At 55.1% G+C, this 21,809-nt stretch overlaps 1 protein-coding gene across 2 annotated transcripts; it reads right to left on the reverse strand.

The window, feature by feature from the left end:
• Positions 1-4: 4 nt before the first annotated feature.
• On the reverse strand, positions 5-17,794 carry ANKRD13B (ankyrin repeat domain 13B). Of its 2 annotated transcripts, none has more exons than XM_042916306.1 (15): positions 17,623-17,794; positions 6,865-7,000; positions 6,611-6,735; positions 6,479-6,524; positions 5,718-5,861; positions 5,437-5,626; positions 5,294-5,360; positions 4,173-4,254; positions 3,328-3,392; positions 2,971-3,101; positions 2,685-2,842; positions 2,381-2,533; positions 2,089-2,252; positions 1,935-2,011; positions 5-1,424 (listed from the first exon to the last, which is right to left on the reverse strand). In XM_042916306.1, the coding sequence occupies exons 1-15, from the start codon at positions 17,734-17,736 to the stop codon at positions 1,187-1,189; spliced, it is 1,890 nt and encodes a 629-aa protein (XP_042772240.1). In that variant the 5' UTR covers positions 17,737-17,794; the 3' UTR covers positions 5-1,186. The 2 variants fall into 2 exon arrangements, 1 of the variants encoding a protein (XP_042772240.1); XR_006196573.1 differs by having other exon boundaries at positions 1,342-1,424; positions 2,685-2,787.
• Positions 17,795-21,809: the final 4,015 nt, after the last annotated feature.

Here is a 21,809-nt window from a genome sequence, read left to right on the forward strand (position 1 = left end):
AGCCTTGGGTTTGAAGCCTCTTTTATTTGTGCCTCAGAGTCAGTCTGGTGCCCCTGGCATCAGGGAAGGAGGTGAGAGGAACAGTTTCTCTTTGTTCTTTTCTTCCATCCCTTTTGTGTCCCTACTGAGCCTCACTGGCTGAGCCAGGAAGGCCAGCCTGAGAAGGTGGACAAGGGTGTGCAGTGGGCCCCTGCCCCTAGCGGGGTCTGTGCTTCTCTGGGTGGGTGGGGTGGGGCAGGGGAGAGCCGGGGGTTAGCACCATTGGATGAAGGGTTTTAGAGTCAGCCCCTGGGTGGGGGCAGGTGGGACACACGACCACAGAGGGCTAGCAGCAGCTGGTGGGAAGGGGTGGGTGGTGGTGCCAGGGCCCTGAGCCGGTGAGAGGGCTCCATGGTGCACCTGCCCATAAGCGGGGCCGGGGGACAGGGTCTAGTGCTTGCCCCCAGCCCAAATATGCCCCCCATTTGCCAAGACATCATGAAGGAACCAGGCCTTGCCCAGGCCGGGGGGCCACTTTGGGCACCCTTCCTGATCACAAAAAGCGTGCCTTGGGGATAGGGACTACAACCTCTGGCCGCCCAAGGAGAAACTGGGACCACCCTGAGACCCGGGAGGGGTGTGGGGGGCTGGGGAAGCCGGGCACCCCGCTAAGTGCACTTGACGCTGAAATGCCGGGGTGAAGGAGGAGCTGGGCCCTTGACGTGCTGGTTTGTGTCTGGGACAAAGCAGCAACACAGCACGTGGGGAGCTCAGCTGCCCCCCAGGGGTGAAGAGCGGAGATGCAAAGGCTTCACGGACAGTGTCCTACAGTGGGTTCTGTGAGCAGAAAAGGAGGACCGACCAGAAGGAGCAAGGGATGGGGACAATGCTCCTTTAAGGACCCGGCTCCCCCTTAGGACGGCCTGGCCCCCTTGGACAAGTCTGAGCCCAGGATAGAGTGGTGGGCGTCAGGAGACAGCAAAGCAGGGGGACCGGGCCGTGCGAGCTGCCTACAGGGCCCTGGCCGGGACAGGTAACGCGCGGTCCCCCGAACCCCCTCCCCGCATGGTGCCGGATGCGCCTCTATGCCCCCGAGGCTGCGGCTCCAGTCAGTCTCCGGCCGCAGCCCGGCGGGCGCGCGGGCGCGATCGAGTCTCGCTGCGAGGCGGGTCACGCGGGGCGTGGCCGAAGGGCCCGGCAGTGGGCGCTACTGCTCCGTCAGGGAGAGCCGCAGGATGCGCTCCAGCTCCTCCTCCTCCAGGCGCGCGCGCCGCCGCCGCTCCTCCTGCTCCTGCGCCGACAGCTCCATGGCCAGCCGCAGCTGCTCGTCGTAGCTCCGGAACACATGGCCACCTGGGCCGGGGCGCGGGCTGGGCCGAGGGCTGGGCACCGACGCCAGGGCCGCGGGGGGCGCAGGCTGGCGCTGCGGCGTGGGCGGGGCGCTCCTGGGGGCGGGTAAGATACGTCGAGGGTTCCGGGCGCACCTGCCCGTAAGCGGGGCCAGGAGACAGTGTGGAGGCCCGAAGACAGAGTAGGGCTCGTCACCCGCCGGTGGAAGCGATGAATCCCGCATCACCTCCCTGGCTCCCACCCAGATGTGACAAATCTCAGCCCCTACAAAGCCCATCCTCCCAGTTGACGGTGGACCAGCACATGTGGGCATGCAACTTCTAGAACCCTAGCCCCGACATCCTGCCTGGTAAGGGTCTGAAGGCCTTTGAGGCCTGTCCCCTGCTCCCTGGCTGCTTTTGGAGTACTGCTCAGAGTGAGGAAACGGTGGGGGTGGAAGCCTTCTGGAAACCAGCAGGGGCCCAACAGAGGGTACCATGGTTTCCTGGGGCCAAGAAGAGCTGCCCAGCCAGCAGTATCCTCACCCGCTGGGACAGGGCACCATGGTACATGTGCATGTGTTATTTCGGGGTAGGGAGGACAAGTCAGGACTGGCGGGAACTGACCTGTCCTGTCGGCGAGCGTCGTAGGACATGGGGTGAGTGCCAGGCTTGCTGTTGGTTAGCGCCTCCCAGATAGTGACCTGGAGGGAGGGACGTGGGCCAGTCAGCCAGGGTGGCGCTGCAGCCGGGCAGGGGCGGCGGGGTGGCAGGGACGCACCTGATCATACTCACTACCCGCCTCAAGCAGGCTCTGCTGGATGGCAAACTGAAGCAGGTCATCGTCATCATCGCGTGTGGCCGCCTCCCTCTGGCCGCCCAGCACGCTGTAGCCGCGCGGGGCTTCGAACAACGCGGGGGAGATCTCGCAGCCGCGGCAGGAGGCTGAGGGCGCCAGGCTGGGCGTCAGAGCGCGGGCGGCCCCACCCTCCGCCCACCTGGAAAGGGCGCGGGCAAGGGCGGGGTGGGGCGGGGAGGGACGTAAGGGCAGCGCGCAGAGGGTGGGGTCTCACTCGTGGAACTGGAGCTGCTGACGCTGGAGGAGTCGCTGCCTGGGGAAGGGGTCTCACTGCTGGGGCTGCCTCGAACCGATGGCACTGGCTCGTCACAGCCATTGAGGTTCCCGAAGGTAATGCGAGCGTTGAGGATGTGGAAGATTGGGATTTCTGAGGATGAAGAAACTGTCAGGTGCCACCACCCACCTTCTCACACCTTAGGCATCCCCAATCTTTACCTCATCTAAGCCCTACCCACCCCCCACCCCCCCACCCCCCCCCAGCCAACAGCGGCTGAAGAGAAATGGGGGTGGGGTCTCACCAATCTTGACAGGAAAACCAGGGGGCAGGCGCAGGGTAATGAAATCCCGGAGCTTGGCGAAAAGCGCATTGCTGACAGCCATGAGGTCAATGATGGGGGCCACCTGCTCACACAGGGACAGGGGATGCTCCTCACACAGCCACAGCTTGGCCTTGAACCTGCCCCCCCCCAGATCCCAAGGGGTGAGGGACATAGTAGAAGCCACGGCCTCCCACCCAATACATTCTGGAGACCCCGTCCAGCCCTGGCCTACCCACCCCTCCCCAGCACCGGCAGGGGGCCTCACTTCTGTGTCTTGGTGGTCAGTTCCATGGGGCGGCCCATGTCCCGGTTGCCAAGCTCAAAGTTGGGGTTGAAGTATTCTTCTGCAGTGATGGCAGTGGGGTTGGCTTGGCTCAGAGTCTGAGTGATCAGGGTCTGTACCACATGAGGAAGTGCCCATGAGCCTGTCAGTCTCTGATGCCAGGCCAGCCATTTGGTATCATGGGCCCCAGAGCTATCCCCCCTGCCACTGTGGAGCTGACACGGCCTCGGGCATTGTGGAAAGTAGTTCCACGCAGGCCATACTAGGCAGGACGCCTCCCAGGTCTCCTGAGCCACATCCACACCCTTCCACACAAGGGCACCCCTGGCACATACTCACCCCATTTTGGGGGCCCCCATGCTGTTCAGCAATTCCCAGGAAGGACTGCAGAGGTGTCTTACAGCCTACAAGAAACGTAGCATCTCAGAGGGCACTGCAACCCTCAGAAGTGACGCACCCCCGATCTAAGGAGGAGGCTGGTTCCTGGCAGGTAGGGAGGATTGCTCACCCACACCAAACTCTCAGGCACCTTCATCTGAAGGTGACCGAGGACTCCAAAGGCCAGGGGCGAGGAACACTACAGGCACAGTGGGAATAAAAGTAGGCCTGGGGCTTAGGAGAAACTTCCAAAAGTGTCCAGGTTGGTGACACTGGACGAAAAATACCTGCTTTTGGTGAGCAGTTTTAGGGGATGTATGTGTATGTGTGTGTTTTCCTTCAAGCACTTCCATCTTAATTACCTCATTTTGTTCCCCTGTGAGGTAGGAATTGTCTTTCTACCTTAGGCAGCCTAACCAGTGCCCAGAGAGTCAGGTGTAGTATCAAGAGGCACAAAGCATCAGTGACAGACCCCCTGACTTTCTGCTTAGGGTATGTTCCACTAGACTGGAATGGCCAATAAGTAGCATACATGACATTTCCACTCCCAAATCCAAGGCAGACGTCAGTTACCAGTTGTAGAATTCCTTCCCACTGAGCCCAGATGTTGCCTTAGAATCCTCCTAGCTGCACTCCAGACAGTCACTCCCAATTATTAGCACTTGGCACTTGAACTGAAACCTATTTACGTGAATAAACTATCCTGGTTTTTGCTGGGATGTCACAGGGAATACTGATGGAGGTACTCAAGTGGGAGCTGCTTCCTTACACCACCCCTCCCCGGCCACTCCACCACTGCTTATTACCTTTGACCTTGCCCTTGTGCTGTTCTGAAAGATGCTCTGTCCGTGTCCGGGTGATGAGCTCCACATTGGATGCCCCATATACCTGGCGACAGATGAGGAAAGGGCTCAAAGACAATTCCAGTACCCTATCCCCAGCCCCCAAGGGCCTTATGAACACTTCCTGCAAGGAAGGGTCCATTGGGGGATGGGGGAGTTGTTTGCTCCATCTCCCAGCCTTTGGGCAAGTAAATATCTGAAGTCATTCATCCATTCTCTTATTCATTGAACAAACATTCTGTGAGGAGACTTTATGTGCCAGGCACTGAGGCAGGCATCAGGGACAGTGATGAACGTGCACCACTCAGTGGTGAACAAGCACTACTAGAGACAATCCCCACCCTTTTGAGGCTCACACACTATTTGAAGAGATAAGGAAATGGGCAGTTATAATATAGTGTGATTCACTCTGGTGAAGGTTGCAGAGGGCTGTGGGAACAAAAAGCAGAGGCCTTAACGCAGTCTGCAGGGCCAGGGAACGCTTCCAGGACACAATGCAGAGCCTGGCAGCATTTGTTAGTTCCTTCCTTTACCAGCGGCACCATGTGGCCCCACAAGGGTGATGTAGGGGTCCCAGCGTGACCAACAAGGTATTCTTAGGAGTAAAGGTCGGGCTTTGGAGTTAGGCAGCCAAGGTCTAAACCTTGGCTTTGTCACCTGTAGCTGTGTGACCCTGGACAGGTCATGGAACCGCTCCAAGCCTCCTTCCTCATCACAGAATGGGCCAATACCCCACCCCACAGAAGGTTCCTGTTGGAAAGGCTCAACAAACACCTGTAAAATGGGAATAATAATAGCACCTACCCAAAAAGGTTGTTGGGATTAAATATGTGTGTGTGTGTGTGTGTACATATGTATTCACACATACATACAAAACATCAGAACACAGTCTCAAACATGAGTATAGTAATAAGCACTTGAACTCGGGCCATTCTCATCAGTTGCCTCTTAGTCTAGTGCCCTTCCCTCCTTGCTGCATTGCCTCTGCACCTCCAAGGCTGAAAAAGAGTGGTCAGGAAACCCCTGCCCAGGGCACTACAGGCAAGAGTTTGGCAGGTTCTGGTACCAGGGAGTGGTGGCCTCACCTTGGCTTCATACCCATTCACCATCTCTGTCTTCTCACTGCGCCAGCCCAGGATGCCAGTCTTGTTCCTGGGGAAGCAGAGTGGTCCAGGTGAGGGGGCATCCAGCAGCCTGGCTCTAGGCTACGAGGGCTGCGCCCACTCACCTCTCAAAGGAGATGTTCTTGGTGTCAAGCTGTGTGGTGACAACAGGCGCGGTAAGCCGGCTCAGCACCTGCTCCTCAGTGGGCTGGGCAGCAGCCAGCAGCAGCTCACGGTCCTGCCCAGCCAGTGCCAGAGTCTCTGTGTACACCACCCGGCGGTCGTGGTCAATCTCCATGACCACGGCGCTTGTGTCTGCCAGCCACAGAATAGCACAGGGGGGTCAGGGGTGGCGTGGAGCTGTCCCCGGCCTTCCCACCTTGCCCCACCTCCTGCCCTGCCTGACCTTGGCCCCTGAAGACGAAGCTGCGGTTCCCTCGCTGCCACGTCATGTGGTCAAAGCCCAAGAGCGTGGTATCTACCCGCAGGTTTTGCCCACTCTTCCACACTTTGTAGGTGTCACTAGGGCAGATCTTGGACACCAAGGGCACTAGGTGGAAGGGAAGGTCAGAGTGGCTTCAATTTGCCTGGTCCACCCAGCCTGGGCCACCTCAGGGCATAGGGGTCAGGGTCAGTGTTGTGGCTGGGCAAGGATAACAGAGATAGTGGGAGAGCAGCCCCTTTCCAAACTCCCCCCAGGTGAATGGAGACCCGTCACTCAGATGTAAGCAACCCGAAGTTGAAGATGGGCACGTCTCAGCCGCTATCAAGTCCCTAATAGCCACCATTTGTTAATTCATTCACTCAACCTTTCAATCTCCCAACAAATATTTATTGAATACCTACTGTGTACCAGGCACTGTTCTAGTCAATGAGGATAGAACACTGAACATGCCCTCTTGGAGCTTACTTTCTGGCAAGGAGTGACAAGTAACAAACAAATGAGCAAATCATTACAAAGTGAAGGAAATAATAATAATGGAATCAAGACAGTGTCTGAGGCAATGTGGAAAAGCCTAGCCAAGGAGTTGGCACTGAGGTGGGAACTAAAAGATGAGAAGGAGCCACAGGAAGAGCTGTGGCAATAGAGCTCCAGGCAGGGGAGCAGCAGGTGCAAAAGCCCTGAGGTGGGAGAATGCCCAGAGAGGCCCCCATCGGCCCCCTTACCCCAGCTAGTGAACTCCCATTTCATCTCCACATAGAAGTCCTGGGCCTGGAGGATGAAAAAGAGAGTAGCTAAGCCTGTGCTAGAGACAGGGTTCAAATGCATTGTGGGGAGGCTGAGAGGCTGGCCCTCACCTTGCGCAGCTTTTCCAGGAGCACGGGGATGCCCGCCAACCGCTTCACCACCCGCTGGTAGTCCCGGTACCTCAGCACCAACTGCACCAGCTCCAGGTCCCGGGTACTCACAGCCTCCTGAAGCACTGGGGGTGGGGGGAGGAGGCAAAGTCACAGGTCAGGACCCTGCCTGTGGCCCCCGTCAGCAAACCAAGGGTGAGGATATGAAGCTGGGAGACGCTGGCTGTGGGGCTGGGGTGAGCAGGGGTGCCCACCTGTCCAGCCGCTGCGATTCTCCCTGCCCACATCTGCACCGTGTGCCAGGAGCACACGGGCACACTCGAGGTGTCCCAGTGTGGTGGCCAGGTGCAGGGGGGTCCGCCCACGGGGATCCAGCTGCTCGATGTCCACCTGGAGAAGGAGGTGAAGACGTATCCCTGGTCACTTCTGAGGCAGCCCATCTGAACCCAACAGCCTCTAGGGAAGCAGCAACCACCTGGCTGCCCTGCCTTGCTCACCTTACAAGGCAATGGAAAAGACAGACACAATGAGCTGGGGTCAGGTGGGTGAAAAGAGGCTTGTAGGACAGGGCAGGAAGTAGCCCTGAGAAAGGAAGGACCTTCCTCCTTTCCTGTCCACCTCGGTCCCCTGACTGGGTTCACTCTTCCAAGGCCCAGTGGGCTAACTTTGAAGAATAATCCCAGAGCTGAAGGGTGGTCGAGACAGGCTGTTGGCCAAGGAGAGCACTTGAGACTAGATTTATCCTACAGGTCCAAGACCACACTTTCAGGAAGGGCTATCAATTTAGATCATTGACATTATCACTGAGTGAGGTTTAACAAACAATTGCTGTAATATATTGATAGGAATGAAAGAATATGGTACAACTTCAAACCCATGTCCTTTATATGTGGGACACTATGTATTAACACTTTTTTTTTTTTTTTTTTTTTTTTACAAATCCTATTATTGTTTTGTGGATAGCATAATTATATTGCATGAGATTTTTGTTGTGTGATAAAAACATAAATATTTAAATATATTTCAGGAGTCTAAGACCTCTAGCTAAATACAGTGAACTGACCACATGCATGTAACTCCTCCTTCCCCAAACTTGATTAAAATGCCAGTAAATGGCTTCTATTCCAACTATAGTGAGATACCTGAAACCACCCTCCCATTATAACAGATAAAAATACTTCAAAATACATGAAATAATTGTTTTCAGACATTAGGCAACAAGTAGTCCAGGACTATGATCCCTGAAATAAGAGAAACAAATAAGGTAGGCCCTATGATTGCCTAGATTTCTACCTGGGAGTATCATTCCAGACAGCAATGCAGGAGGCGGGGAATCCCTAGCAGAGCATGGTAGACTTGCTGAGGAGTTGAGGAGACAGAGGAGTTCAGGGAGGCTGAGGTAGCAAGAAGTTGCAGGACCAAGTTCCAGGAAGGAGTGAGATATGCAAACAAGGGACTCCAGAAATCTGCATGGGGTTCCTCTGAGTCTTTGCAGAATACCAAACCTCACCTATGTAGAGTGAAACTCAGCAATACTAGACAGAAGAGGAGCAATAAGCTGGTAAATTTCCAGCACTCATGTCTCAGGGCAGGGAGACATTCAAACTCCAACCTGCTAGAATAGAAGGTCTTTGTTGTTTGCACAAGGTATTCAACAGAGACCCAAGAATGGTGATGCCTTTGTAGTAGGATTAAACTATCTCTAGAGAAAAGGCTCACCTAAACCCAATCTAATAACGATTAAAAATAACCTCAAAAGGATCAAACTGATTTACAAGTAACTTAACTCAGTCTGTTAGAACGAAGCCTTACACTCTTTAAAGGAAGACAATAAAATCCAGATGCTTAACATTACGATGTTTGCAGTATCTAACATCCAGTTACAAATTACTAGAAAAAAATTATCAGACATGCAAAGAAATAGGAAAATATGACCCATAATCAGGAGAAAAATCATTTAACAGAAACATAGTCAGAAATGATAAAGATGATGAATAGTTTAATGTGCTCAAGAGTTGAAAGAAAAACATGAACACAATGTTCATGGGGAAAGAAATGAGAGATATGTACAATATCTGAAATGAAAAATTCATAGGATGGAATTAAGAATAGATTAGACAGGGCACCTGGGTGGCTCAGTCAGTTGAGCATCAGACGTCGGCTCAGGTCACGATCTTGCCATTCATGGGTTTGAGCCCCATGTTGGGCTCTGTGCTGACAGCTCGGAGCCCGGAGCCTGCTTCAGATTCTGTGTCTCCCTCTCTCTCTGCCCCTCCCCTACTCACACTCTCTCTCTCTGTCTCTCAAAAATAAGTAAAACGTTAAAAAAAAAAAAAATAGGTTAGACACTATAGGGGCACCTGGGTGGCTCAGTCGGTTAAATGTCTGACTTTGGCTCAGGTCATGCTCTCATGGTTCATGAGTTTGAGCCCCACATCGAGCTCTGTGCTGACAGCTCAGATCCTGGAGCCTGCTTCGGATTCTGTGTCTCCCTCTCTCTCTGCCCCTCCCTCACTCACACTCTATCTCTCTCTCTCTCTCAAAAATAAATAAACATCTAAAGAAAAATTTTTTAAAGATTAGACACTAAGGAATAAAAAAAAAATCAGTGAGTTTGAAGACATAACAATAGAACTATAGCACAGAGAACAGAAATGGAGCACAGAAGAGGGAAAAAGTACTGAAAAACATTCAAAGAGCCTCAACAATATGTGAGACACTATAAGGCATTTTAATATATATGTAATTGGAGTCCCAGAGGCTAGGCTAAGAAAGTGGGAGAAATAAGACATTTAAAGAGACAACAACCAACATTTTTCCAAATTTGTTGTTTTAAAAAAGCTACTATAGGGGGTTGAATGGTGGTGTCCCCCCAAAATATATGTTTATACTCTAACCCCCAGAACCTGTGAGTGATGGGTATTTGTGGGTGAAATTAAGGTAAGGATCTCAAGATGAGATCAGCCTGGATTTTGCAGGTGGGCCCTAACTAAATCCAATGACCTGCCTTTATAAGACCTACAAAGGAGAGATCCATGGAGAGAGGAGAAGTTCCATGTAAAGAGGAGGCAGAGACCAGAGTTATGCAGCCACAAGCCAAAAAATGCCTGGAGATACCAGAAGCTGGAAGAGGCAAGGAAGGATTCTCCCCTTAAGCATTTGGAAGGAGTGGAGCCCTGCTGAATCCTTGACTTTGGACTTCCAAACTCCAAAAGAATGAAAGAATAAAATTACCCAATCTGTGGTAATTTTCTGCACAAGCTAACACAATGATAAACCCACAGAACCAAGAAACTCAATGAATCCCAACCAAGACAAACACCAAGAAAACTACACCCAGGCCCATCATAATCAACTGCTGAAAGCTTAGTGATAAAAAGAAAATCTTAAAATCATTTTGAGGGGCGCTTGGGTGGCTCAGTTGGTTGAGCGGTGAGACTGCAGTTCAGGTCATGATCTCACTATTCGTGGGTTCGAGCCCCACATGGGTCTCGCTGCTGTCAGCATGGAGCCCACCTTGGATCCTGTCCCGTCTCTCCACCCCTCCCCTACTTGCGTGCACGTGCTCTCTCACTCTCTCTCTCAAAAATAAATAAATCTTAAAAAAACAATAATAAAATCATTTTGAGAAATGAGACACACTATGTCTAGAAGAACAAATACAGGAAATACTGCATACTTCTCAACAGAAACCATGCAAGTTAGAAAACAATCGAATGAAATGTTTAAAGTGCTGGGGGGAAAAATGTCGACCTAGAATTCTCTGTCCTGTGAAAAAATATCCTTCAAAAATGGAGGGGAAATGAAGACTTTTGTGGACAAACAAAAAAAGCTAAGAGAATTTATCACCAGAAGACATGCAAGAAATGTTAAAGGAAGTTATTTAGGTGGAAGGAAAATGTTAACCGATGGAAACTTAGATCTGTACAAAGGAATGAAGAGTGCCTCAAAAGGAAAATTTGTGAGTAAGTGTAAGAATGTCAATAAAATATTTAAAACCCACAAGAGTAAAGAGAAGAGATGCTAGCAGATGAGAAATGTTAACACATCTTTAGAACATAGAAAGTGGCTGGGGCATTACAACGGACTCAGTGGAGCAGAGGGTACTAGAACCCAAACACTCATAGGGGAACCCCAGTGAGTGTCAAGCCAGACCACCCTTGAAATGTCCAGAACATGAAGGCAGTGGGAATGGCAGAGGTATGAGTGAGGCTCAGAGCTAAATCCAGGGGGGTGGGGGAGGCTGGTTAAAATTCAGAACCCTTGGCCCCCTCCCCAATCTTATAAAGCTGGGAGATGTCCCCCTTCCCCTCCATAGGATGCCAGAAATTTATTCTCTGTATAAACTGAGCCTGAGACCCACTGGACTTGGGGACACTGGTCTGAAGATGAGGTCATGGGGCTGAAAACTAGTGAACGGTGAAAGCCCAGTCCCTTCCTGCCTCAGGTCCTGAACCACTAACAGCCTGACAGTACACGCAACTGCCCCATCCCACCCCAGCAGGAGACTGGAGAATTCTTCTTGGAGAAACTAGAGGCACCGAAAACCTCTGGTTACGGACCTCTGGGGACCCTCCAATAAGCAGGCCAGCTTGCACCCATCGTTTGACAGTAATACCACCCATGCATCAATGAGCTCCACACCCACATTCTTAAATATGCCCCGACAGCCAAGGGTGCCTGGACATTTGAGGAAAGCTGCCAATATGAAAGAGACCAAACCATGCAGATAGATGCTAAAAACCTAGAGGATACACTGTCAATGCAGGAAATACAAGAACACTTTTGGGGAGAGGGGAACAGTAATTTATATCCTCAGAAATATATGAAAAGATAACTGAATTCATGAAACAAGAAGAGACACCTTGACTTCCCATGACTTTTTGTCTTTCCCTTTGCCTTCTTCCCAGCCATTCCTGGACAGCTACACCTGCCCCAATTCTCCCCTCATAGGAAACATTACCTCAATTCTCTCCCCCTTTTGGTAAAAAAATAAAATAAACCTTTATTTTAAATTATTTATTTATTTTAGGTAATCTCTACCCCCAATGTGGGGCTCAAACTCATGACCCGAAGATCAAGAGTCATGCTCTAAGCCAGCCAGGTGCCCTGGTAAAAAGAAACAAAACAAAACAAAACAAAAAAACCACTTTGTAACTGTCTTTATCTCTTCCTTTTCTCTCACCTTCTATATCAAATCCATCAGCGAGGCCTGACCTTATGGGCTCTACCTTCAAAACAGACCCAGACTGTTCTCTGTTTTCATCACCTTCAGGCTACCATTCTGGTGGCAGCCATCCTATCTCACCTGGTGGCCTTGTGGGCCCCTCACTGGTTTCTTCACTCCTCTCTTGGCTTCTTAGGTCTAGTCTCCACATGACCCATCGTAGCCTCCATCATCCTGTGAAATGTCCCTCAGGTCCTGACATCCTTTAGCTCAAAACTTCCCCAAGGCCTCCCATCCTGTTTAGAATAGAATCCAGCAGCCCTGGATGTCTCCTTGAACTCATGTGCTCTCCCACCTCTCCTCCCAGTTCCACTCTGCTGGATACCCTAGATAGCCACAGCACTTTCTCCCTCACTTCATTCAGGTGGCTGCTCAAATGTCACCTCCTTAAAAAGGCCTGCCCTTACCATCCATCTTAAATGACACTTGCTATTTGTCTATCTGTTGCCCCGATCCTGCTTTAGTTCTCTTCCAACATTAAATTACTTGTTCATTTGTTCGTTGTCTCCCTCATCTAGACTGTAAGCCCCACAAAGGGAGGGTCCTTGTGTTTTGTTCAATGCTATATTCCCAGTCTCTAGACAGTGCCTGGCACGTAACTGGTGCTTAATAAATATTTGTTCAACAGATGCATAAATGACTATATTTAAGGGACCTGGGGAGGGGAAAGCAATACAATGTAAAACTGATAAGCCAAGAGGTAGTTGTAGATGTATATTGTTTGTAATCTTGGAGGTAAATAACAGAACAGCCTAAAGTCCAAACTGGTCGCCTCCAGGGAATGAGGGCGGTAAGTGAGGACTACAGCTTTTCATTATAATTCTTCTAGCAACAGCTAAATATTTTTTAAAACATGAGAACTAACTCCTTTGTCAGAAACAAGACATTTTGAATAATTTAAGTAATTTATATGATTTTAATAACCCTGTGTTGGCATTTATTCATTCTTTATTTTTAATTTTTTAAGTAGGCCCCATGCCCAACATGGGGCTTGAACTCATGACCCTGAGATGAAGAGTCACATGCTCTAATGACTGAGCCAGCCAGGCGCCCCCATTTCTTCATTTTTAAATATATTAGGAGCCTCAAAAAAAAAAATGTACCTAGCCCACGTGGCGTTCTGAGCTGTGGCTTAGAGATCCAAGCACCCCTCTCCCCACCCCATCTTACGCTCCTCTACATTGGCTCCCCTACAACAAGGACTGCGTTCTTTACTCTTCATCTATTATGGGATGGGCTGAGCCCCTCTGTGTCCAGCCTAAGTGGGGCCCTGAGTCTGGGGGTGGGAGTGCAGGATCCACAGACCCTGAGCCCAGGGAAGTCAGGAGGAGCCTTCCCATGGGGCAGCAGCTGAAAGTCTATGTGTCTATGCGTCCCACCAGCCCTGTCCCAGATGCTACTACTGCTGCGCTGCTAACAAGGCCCCAGGGAGCTGACAGGGCACCCCGCCCAGCCCCAGAGCTCCAGATGCTGCCTGCCACCCTCCGCCTCAGGTGCCTCACCTCCAGGACCCAGAGAGAGGCTGGTGCTGCTAGCTGGGCCTGGCTGCCCCTCCCCACCTCCACTCCTGGGGAGCTCTCCCCAGGGTCCCCAGGGCCCTGTTGTTTTCCAGGGCTAACACAGCCCCCCCTCCCCCCCCACATACACCCAGCCAACCCCTCAAAGAAGCTCCCCACACCTGCTCAAAGCATGGCCTGCAGTGAAAGTGGCACCTTGCCCCACGCCCAGGTGGAAGAATTCATTAATTTCCAAAGCAATGGCCTGCAGCTATTTAATTGCTAGAATGAAAAGGTTTCCTCTGAAACCTAACACCCAGACCTCACCACCAAGAGAATGAAACTCTGCACCCCAGCAGGCCTCAGCTGGAGTCAAAAGCAGGGGTCTTTTGAGCTCAGGGGCTGAGGCTCCCTGGGCAGAGAGACTCCCTGCTTCCACTCAGGCACACACCTACACACACGCACACGTGAACAGGTACCATAGGAATCCACAAGAATCCACTCCTTTTGCCCCCACACTGAGGGTCCATGTGCTCCCATAAGTGTACCAGCATCTGCAAGCTCAGTTGCCTTCTGGATCTGTAGAGGTCACACCTAAGTTTGCTGCCAGCTTATTGGCACATGCATACCCCTTGAACCCACAGGCACTAGCAGGTTATTTTTCAAACTTATTTAGCATTAGCAGAATCCTTTTGTTAGATGAAACCTTACAAGGGCACACCAAACGTATAGAGCCGGAAAAGAAAGGTGAAGGGCCCAGCGCATAGAGCCATGCATGCTCAGCTTTGATCTCCTTTCCCTGCTCCCTCGCCTCCCCCAGCCAGAAAGAGGACAACCGGTGTCTGGTGTGGTCACTACTTCCGAGCCCCGCAGCCTCCACCAGGTAGGCCTGAGCTCACTCAAGGGGCAGGGAGGCCGGATGCTTCCTCAAGCTGAGTTGGATAGGAGAGGGTGGCACCTGCTCACTCTCCTCCCACCCTACCCCACGCAGCCCCTCCCCATCTGCTTCCCAGACACATTGATTTGGGGTTTCTGGGGTTTGTGGGTCCCTCTCCTGAGCTTCCCCACTCACCAGATGTAGTGATGGCCCACACCTAGGTCTGCCTATGTTAGGGGACAGGGGATCACAGGTGTTCTGGGACACACCAGGTACCTTGGGTGGGGTAACCTCTGTCTGAGCATCTAGGGTCCCCACAGTCCCATCTTGCCTGCCTCTAGGTTAGAAGGATGAACTGAGGAAAGCAGGAAGGAAGACCATGATGGAGGCAGCCCCAGGAAGAAAGAAATGTTTCCTTGGGAACAGTCTGGCCCCCTCCAGAGTCTCTGTTGCCAGGAAAGAACCCTGCCCCCCTTGGCCCTCCCACAGGGAGCCACACAGCCGAACCTCCACCTCCTGCCCCGCAGGGAACACCAGGGACTTCTGACTCAGGAACCCGGGCTGTGCTCAGCTGGCTGTGCCAACCTCAGGGCATTGTTAGCCAAGGGGAAACTAGCACATCCACTGGCCTACAGCCCCATGCCCCCTCCCAACCTGGCAGGGTGTGTGCATAGCAGGACAAAGGGCACCCAGCAACCATCATACTGCTGGGTGCCAACTAGGGGTGGTCATAGATCCTTCCCGTCACCAAAACACCTGATGAGCACCTCCAGTCTCCCCACCACTCCCTGATTCCAGCCCCCAACAGAGCTATGGGGGTGGGGGCCCTAAGCAAAGCCAATGAACCTGCTCTGAAACCTGCCATTCCATCCCCCTCCCCAGCCTGCCAGCATTGCCAAGGCTGCCCATGGGAGGGCCTCTGCGGGGCTTTCTTGGAGCGAAGAACAGGCAGCTATGCCAGGTGAAGACCAGGGAAACCCAGCTGGTATGTGCTTGAGCAAAGCCTGGGTGTTTTCTGTGACAGCTGGTGCCAGGAGAACCAGAGGTCAGGGAACCCCCGCTGGATGGAATGCTTAGGGTCTATGGGGTTTTGTTATGATGTTAGAACGCTGCCCCCAGGATTATCCCCAGCAGTAAAGGGCTGGGTTGGGCACCCTCAGCTCCCCCTGGGACCCTGATGCCTGGAGGACTGAGCAGTGCCTATTTGGATGCAAGGACCACTCTGCATCAGCCCTAATGTGGAGATACAGCCAGGGGCCTCTTCCATGCAGAAGGATTGGCATTCCCCTTCTTGGCAACCCTGGAGCAAGGGAGAGGACTGGCCTGACTCCTTTGTGGTTGAACAAGGGTTAACTTCAACCATTGCCCTATATTCCTGCTATCCTGGATCAGGGTAGGCAGTGTCCATTTCAAGGAGACACAAACACACCAGGGAAGTGGGAAGGATGGGAGGCTGGAGATACTGGTGAACCTGGTGCCTAGTTTCTGTGGCAGCCTGAGGGGAAAGAGGAACACACTCATCAGCCCCAAAGTACCCCTACCTGCAGCGGGTTCCAATGCTCCCCACCTCGACCTCACTTCAGCAAGATGGCTGCTGACTGGAGTACTATCAATCAGAGAGACCTAGGTAAGAGTCTTTTCTTCCAGGGCATTTTGCCTCTCTCCAATCTCAGCAAGAAAAGAACCACCCACCCCTCAGGCAAGGGAGTACAACTGAGACATTCTGGAGATTCAGCCACTAGCCTTCTGCCTAACAATCCTTGGACCAATCATCTATCACCCCATCAGGAAGTTCCTCTCAGATCAGATTTAAATCCCTCCAGCCTTAACCTCCGTCAGAAGCTTGTCTTCTTTTGCCCTCAGGGGAGGAAAACAGAAGACTCAAAAGAGACTGAACTGTTTTAGCACCCAGCACAGCATACTCTATTTCCTGGTTCACACTCACAGCACCAGAACGGGGTCTCCTTGAGAGCGGGGGATGTGCCTGGTTTGTTCATCTTTGTCCCCCAGGACCTACCACTCAGGCCTCGCTTCCTTTACCAGGGCTCTCTGGTTGCAAACCACGTCCTTTATGATGGATAAAACAGAGGCATGGTCTGAGGAGCAACTTGGAGTACCCTTGTTTAAGCAGAGATGGAAAGTAAGTGGACACCCCAACCAGCCCAGAAGCTTGGAGGCTCAGGTCACCCCAACATTTCCTAGGACTGCTCTGCAGAGGCAGATGCCTTGCTACTCTGAGGGCTCAGTAGTGGACTTCAGAGACTCCCCAACCCTCACCTTGCTCCCCCCCTCACTCATCCTTTGGGAAGCAGGCAGCTCCTCAAAATGAACTTCCTGTGACTCAGGAAGTGGCCCTCCAAAGGCATATTCCCAAAGGGGACCACTCCTGAGCAAACCACTCCCATGGCCCTGGGGTCTCAGATCCCAGCCAAGTCTGCAGGCCTCAACCTGAGGCAAACCAGAGCAGGCTGGGCCCAGCACTAGCTCATGCTTCCCCACCCTGGAGGGTGAGTTGTCCACACCCCAAGGGCCCATCTGTGGCCTGGGGACTAAGGGCAGAGTCGGAGCTACCTGTGACCTGTGCCTGCCTTGGTCCTGAAGAATGACCAGGAGACCCCATCCCTTACCTGGTCTTCTTGGAGGCTACTGCCCAGCCAAAGCTGGCTGACCCACTCATTCTCACAGACTGGCAGCAACCAGGGGGCCCACTTTGTGTACAGAACCCCAAATCCTGAGGCCAGCGGCCCCTAGCTTCCTCAGCGCCCAAGAAGCCAGGCCCCAACCCCAGAGGGCAGGAGAGTTCCTTTCAGCACCTGGACAAGGCCCTTCAGGGCTTCCCCACAGGGAGTCTCTCCCCACTCTCCATTCCAGAGCGGGCGCTGAGGTCTGTGGGACCCGGGGGCTCTGCTCAATCTGAGCAAATAGATGAAGAGCTCAGCGGGAGGGTAGAGGGCACTGGGTGGGGCTGGGATGCCTTGGAGTGCCACAGCCCATTCTCTGATCCTTGACCTGTGACCCCCTCCCGACGCAGGCCTTGCCCACCTCCGCACACTCACGCGGGAGGTGTCGCTGCTCTGCTGCTCCGCGGACTCTCTCACCACATGGAGCACAGACCGACCCGGCAGCCCCTCCCCGCAGCCCTCCGCCCCGGCCGAGGAGGGGCACAGCGTCCCCTACCCCAACCTGGGAGGGTCCAGAACACGTGTGGGCCGTCCGTCCGAGCCGGAGGGGAGCGGCCGGGGACCGCTACCATCACCCTCTCCCGGTCAACAAGCACAAAAGCCGCCGCTGCGAACAAAGAAGCGCTGCAAACTCGCCGGGGAGGCGGGACAGCCCGCGCCGCGCCCCCTCCCCACACCCAGCGGGCGTGCCCGGCCGTGGGGTCCCCGCGGCGCCCCGACGGCGCTCTTACCTGGCCGGCGCGGACCTCTTTCTCCAGCTCGCGGTGGCGGTTGTGCCACACGAGGTAGTGCAGCGGGTACTTGCCCTCGGGCCCCTTCCTGACGGAGGCGTTGGCTGGGATCATCGCCCGCTCCTCATGCCAGGGCCGCGGCGCCCGGCCGGGGAGGGGGGACGGCGCCGGAGCCGGGGCCCGGGGCCGCGGGGCGGGGGGCCGGCGCTGCCTGCTCGCAGGGCTGCGGCTCGGGCATGTGCGAGCGGCGCCGGCGGGCGGGGGCGGCGCGCCCGGCGCTGTGCGGGAGGCGCGGGCCGCGGGCGTCCTCGCGAGGCGGCGGCGGGCGGCGCGGAGAGGCCCCCACCCGCCCGGGGAGGGAGCGGGCGCTCGGCGGCGCGGCGCGGACTCGCGCCTCACCTCCCACACCCCCGCACACAAAGACGCCACTCGGCGAAGGGAGCAGGCTCCCGCAGCGGGCGCGGGGGCGCACGGGGCGCGAACCCCGGGGACGCCGCCGCAGGGACGCGCGCCCGCAGCCCCCGGCTCCCCGCAGCTGCATTGCCCGGCCCTCAGCCCGAGCGGCCTGCGAGAGATGCGGGGATGCGGGGAAGAGGGGAGGGGGACCCGGGTGCCCGGGGCAGAGCTTGTTGTAGCTCGGCCCCGCGGCATCATGGGGCATGTAGTCCGCCTCGTGGAACTGGGGGTGGCGGGCGGCCGGAGAGTGTCCCACTCTGTCCCCCTGATCCCCTGAGAGGATGGGGAGGGAGTCAGGCCTGACAGGAACGGAGACAGTGTCCTGACGCCAGGCGGGCTGGGGCGCACCCCCACCCACCGGCGTTTTGCCTTTTGCTGGTGAGGGAGGGGGCTACAGGCCTTGCTCAACCATTGGGGGCACAGGAAAGCGTGGCTTTCAGGATTGAGTTTGGGTCCCAGTGGAACGTGAGATGGGATCCAGATTCCTAGAGTGGCTGATGGGGGAGAATCCCGAGAAAGGTTCGGGGCATTAGGACTAGTGGTCGTTGGAGCAACCAGGGATCTGTCACGTGAAATATTATGTAGGAGTCTTCCCCGCGCTCTTATTAAATTCCATCTTCCACACTTGACATTAGAAAGGGAATGACCACTAAGGCTGGGAGTACAGTCCCTTCCCCCCCTCCGCCCCCCCCCCCTTTGCTGTCCTCTGCAAGGACCAGAGTGGGGCTGGGCAGAGAAAGCAGCAGGTGGCAGTTCCCCACCTCCACCCAATGCGGTCCCCTCAAGAGAGGAAGTGACTGATTCCAGAGACTGTCTCCTTCCCGAATAACCCCCGGGGCACAAAGGTCCTTCCAGAAGGGTCCCTGCAGACGCTGTGGTAAAATGGAATTGACCTCTGGGGCTGCCTATTGCAAGGGCTGGAAGGATCTAGAGGCGTGGCCCAGACCTGAAGGGAGAGGGGATTGGGATCGTAGAGCAGTCTGAATTCCCCCTTACTAACCGCCTGACCAGAAGCAAATTGCTTAAATTTTCTGCTTCCTCAGACCACTCACCTCTAAAATGAGACTCGAAATACTACCTACTGGGGTGAGCTAAGGATAGTAACTACCCTGGAAACGGCGCGTCCCGCCCCCAATCAGGCGGACTGAGACAGGTGGCGGGACCAGGCACAGCGCCTTCTTGAGTCCACCCTAGAACAGGACAGGAATTAGGGATTCCATACCAGCTCATGATAGAACAATCCAAAAAGTGTTTGTGTGGGAGGTGCTAGCAAAAGCTTGCAAACTCTCCGCGCCTCTCTCAGGTTTCTTTGTGTGGTCTTCTCTCCTTCCTCCTCCACACCCTGCGGTGCCAGGCCTAGGCGGGAAAGGATAAGGGAGGAGTGGACTGCCTCGCCCCTTTCTCCAGCCTGGGAGGAGCCAGCTGGCACCTCAGGCAACCGAGGACCGCTGCCCACCTCTACCGCGAGGGGTCAGCAGAGTGTTGTGGCCGCGGCCAGAGTTGGGGAGGGGGCTGGAGCGGAGTAGGGACGGCTAGGAGTGGCCGGGAGAATGCGTGTACGTTTCCTCATTAAACTGTTTTTAGAACCTTGTCTGAGATTTCTTTTTTACTGTCCTGCTCCCTGAGTTGGCGACATCTCCCAAGGGAAATCCTGAAAACCTTCTATCCCTAGTCCCAGGCCCAGAAGGTCTGCAGTGGTGGGTCTGGGGGCTTCCGGAACAAAGTTTGGACAGTGCCTCTCAGCCTAGGCCACGCCCAGGTAGTCCCTGGGCCACCGAGAGGTGGAGCTGGCGGGCGGGAGGGGGCAGTGGGGTGAATCATCCTGAAAAGCGTTGTAGCTCTGGGAGAGGGGTAGCTCAGCCTGGATTGGGGGACCTATCCCCTTAGCAGCCGGGCCTCTTTTTGCCAGGCGGCCATAGCCTAAACCCGGGTCGCTCTTCCTCCGGTCTGCGCGCTCCAGCTGCCACGTGCTCGAGACGCGCCCACACAGCAGAGAAACAAAGACAGCCGAGCGATGGGGCTGCCAGTAGCCGCCTCGACATTTAATAAATGAAATTCCATAGCTGGGGGTCGATCGGGGGTGAATGGGCGGCCACCGCTCGTGGGCTGTGCGCCCGGTAAAGAGCGGCCAAGCCGCTCCTTTTCATCGCCCAGCCTAGGGCCATCAAGCCCACAGACTGACTGCTTGGTGCGGGTGCAGCATGGGGCGGCAGGTGGTGCTCCCCCCGCCGCCGACCCCCACCCCCACTGCGAGGTACCTTTGCTTGCAGAAACCCCGCCAGCTGAGCGGCTGGCTGTGGGGGGAGGGGAAGCCTGCAAAAAAAAAATTTTTTTTTTTTAAGGTGCGATTATAAATATACCCCGTGGATCGCGATTTCAAACAAACTTGTCAATCTGGGCTGCACCGAAAGGCAATGGAGGCAGCTTTGCTTGTATTTCGGGTGGTGTGACTCATGAGCATTACTTGTCTCCCCCAGGGAAGCAGCCTGCCCACCCACAAGTCACTGCTGCTCTGGCACCGCTGGGATAAAATCGACCAACCCCGAACCCCTGCCCAAGGACTTTCCCTCCTCCCTCCTTGTTACTGAGCAGTACCCCCTACCCCCTTGGGAATCTTCCCTTAATTCTGTCACCACCGACCTGGCCCCCAGGCCTGGTCCTGGCCACCCGTGCCCTGTCCCCACAAGCAAAGTGCTCTGGCATTTTGCTGCTGCAGGGATGGGGGTTGGGTGCACGCGGGGCACACGTGTATGGGGGAGCATGCTCAGTGCAGGGGTGCACCCACGTGCCTCCCGCGCCTCCGCTTCCTGTCCCCCCCACCTACGCCAAGTCTCTGTGTGAAGTCCAGGAAGAAAGGCCACCACAAGAAAAGGTCCCTGTGTGTTATGTGCACACGCCCTGGACACACAAACCTGCGGTGGCCCAGAAACACCGTGGACGTATACAAGACGAAATGCCAAGTGGATATTACTGCACACAGGCACAGTGGTCACTCCTCGGGAGGTCCTTAAAAAGTGCCCAGATTCTTTCCTCCTGGGATGGAAGCATGGATGAGGTACAGATGTATTTTTAGCTGGGAGGCAGGGGAACACCTGGGCGTCCATATTGTTGGTGTCGTGCATAATCAACAAGGGTGTGACCACACACACACACCTGGACCCACAGATGAGGACACATGGGGGACCAGGACACACATGCTACCCCAGCCAGACATAGGCGGGTACCCCAAACAGCCTCTTGACGGGGAAGGGGGCCTGGGCCTCCAGCTCCTTACTCTCTTCCCTGTTCCCCAAGGGTCACTGTCCCCGGGGCCGAGCCCCCTGGACCACCCTCCACCTGGAAAGCGAAGCGGATGGGGCTGTGAGGGTAACTCACACTGCCGCGGGGCCGGAAAGTGCCAGAGCAGAGGCCAAGGCCGAAGGCGATGCTGCCCTCTCCGGCCTGTCTAGCGGAGGCCGCGCGGCCCCTTTAAGCACCCCCGCCCCCTCCCGCCCGCGCTCCCGGCTTCCTTTCTCTGGGAGGCGCGGCCCGCAGGGCCGGGCGGCGGGGCGGGAGTGCAGGCTGCCCCTCCCCCGGTGGGCAGGGCCTGCGCCGCTTCCTGCAGGAGCGGCCCGGAGCCGCGCAGGGGGCGGAGAGAGCGAGCGGCGAGCGGCGGCGGGGCGGCGCGGGGCGGCGCGGGGCGGAGGGCGCCGGAGGGCGAGCGGGCAGGCGGGCACGGCGGGTTCCGGGCC

Source organism: Panthera leo, chromosome E1 (genome assembly GCF_018350215.1).
Source record: "Panthera leo isolate Ple1 chromosome E1, P.leo_Ple1_pat1.1, whole genome shotgun sequence".
Lineage (NCBI taxonomy): Eukaryota > Metazoa > Chordata > Mammalia > Carnivora > Felidae > Panthera > Panthera leo.

Coding starts and splice junctions, on each gene's coding strand:
- ANKRD13B (XM_042916306.1), bottom strand. CDS start 17,736: ATGATCCCAGCCAACGCCTCCGTCAGGAAGGGGCCCGAGGGCAAGTAC. Junction 5,361..5,436: donor AAGAACATCTCCTTTGAGAG/GTGAGTGGGCGC, acceptor CTGCTTCCCCAG/GAACAAGACTGGCATCCTGG. Junction 2,012..2,088: donor CGGGTAGTGAGTATGATCAG/GTGCGTCCCTGC, acceptor CCCTCCCTCCAG/GTCACTATCTGGGAGGCGCT.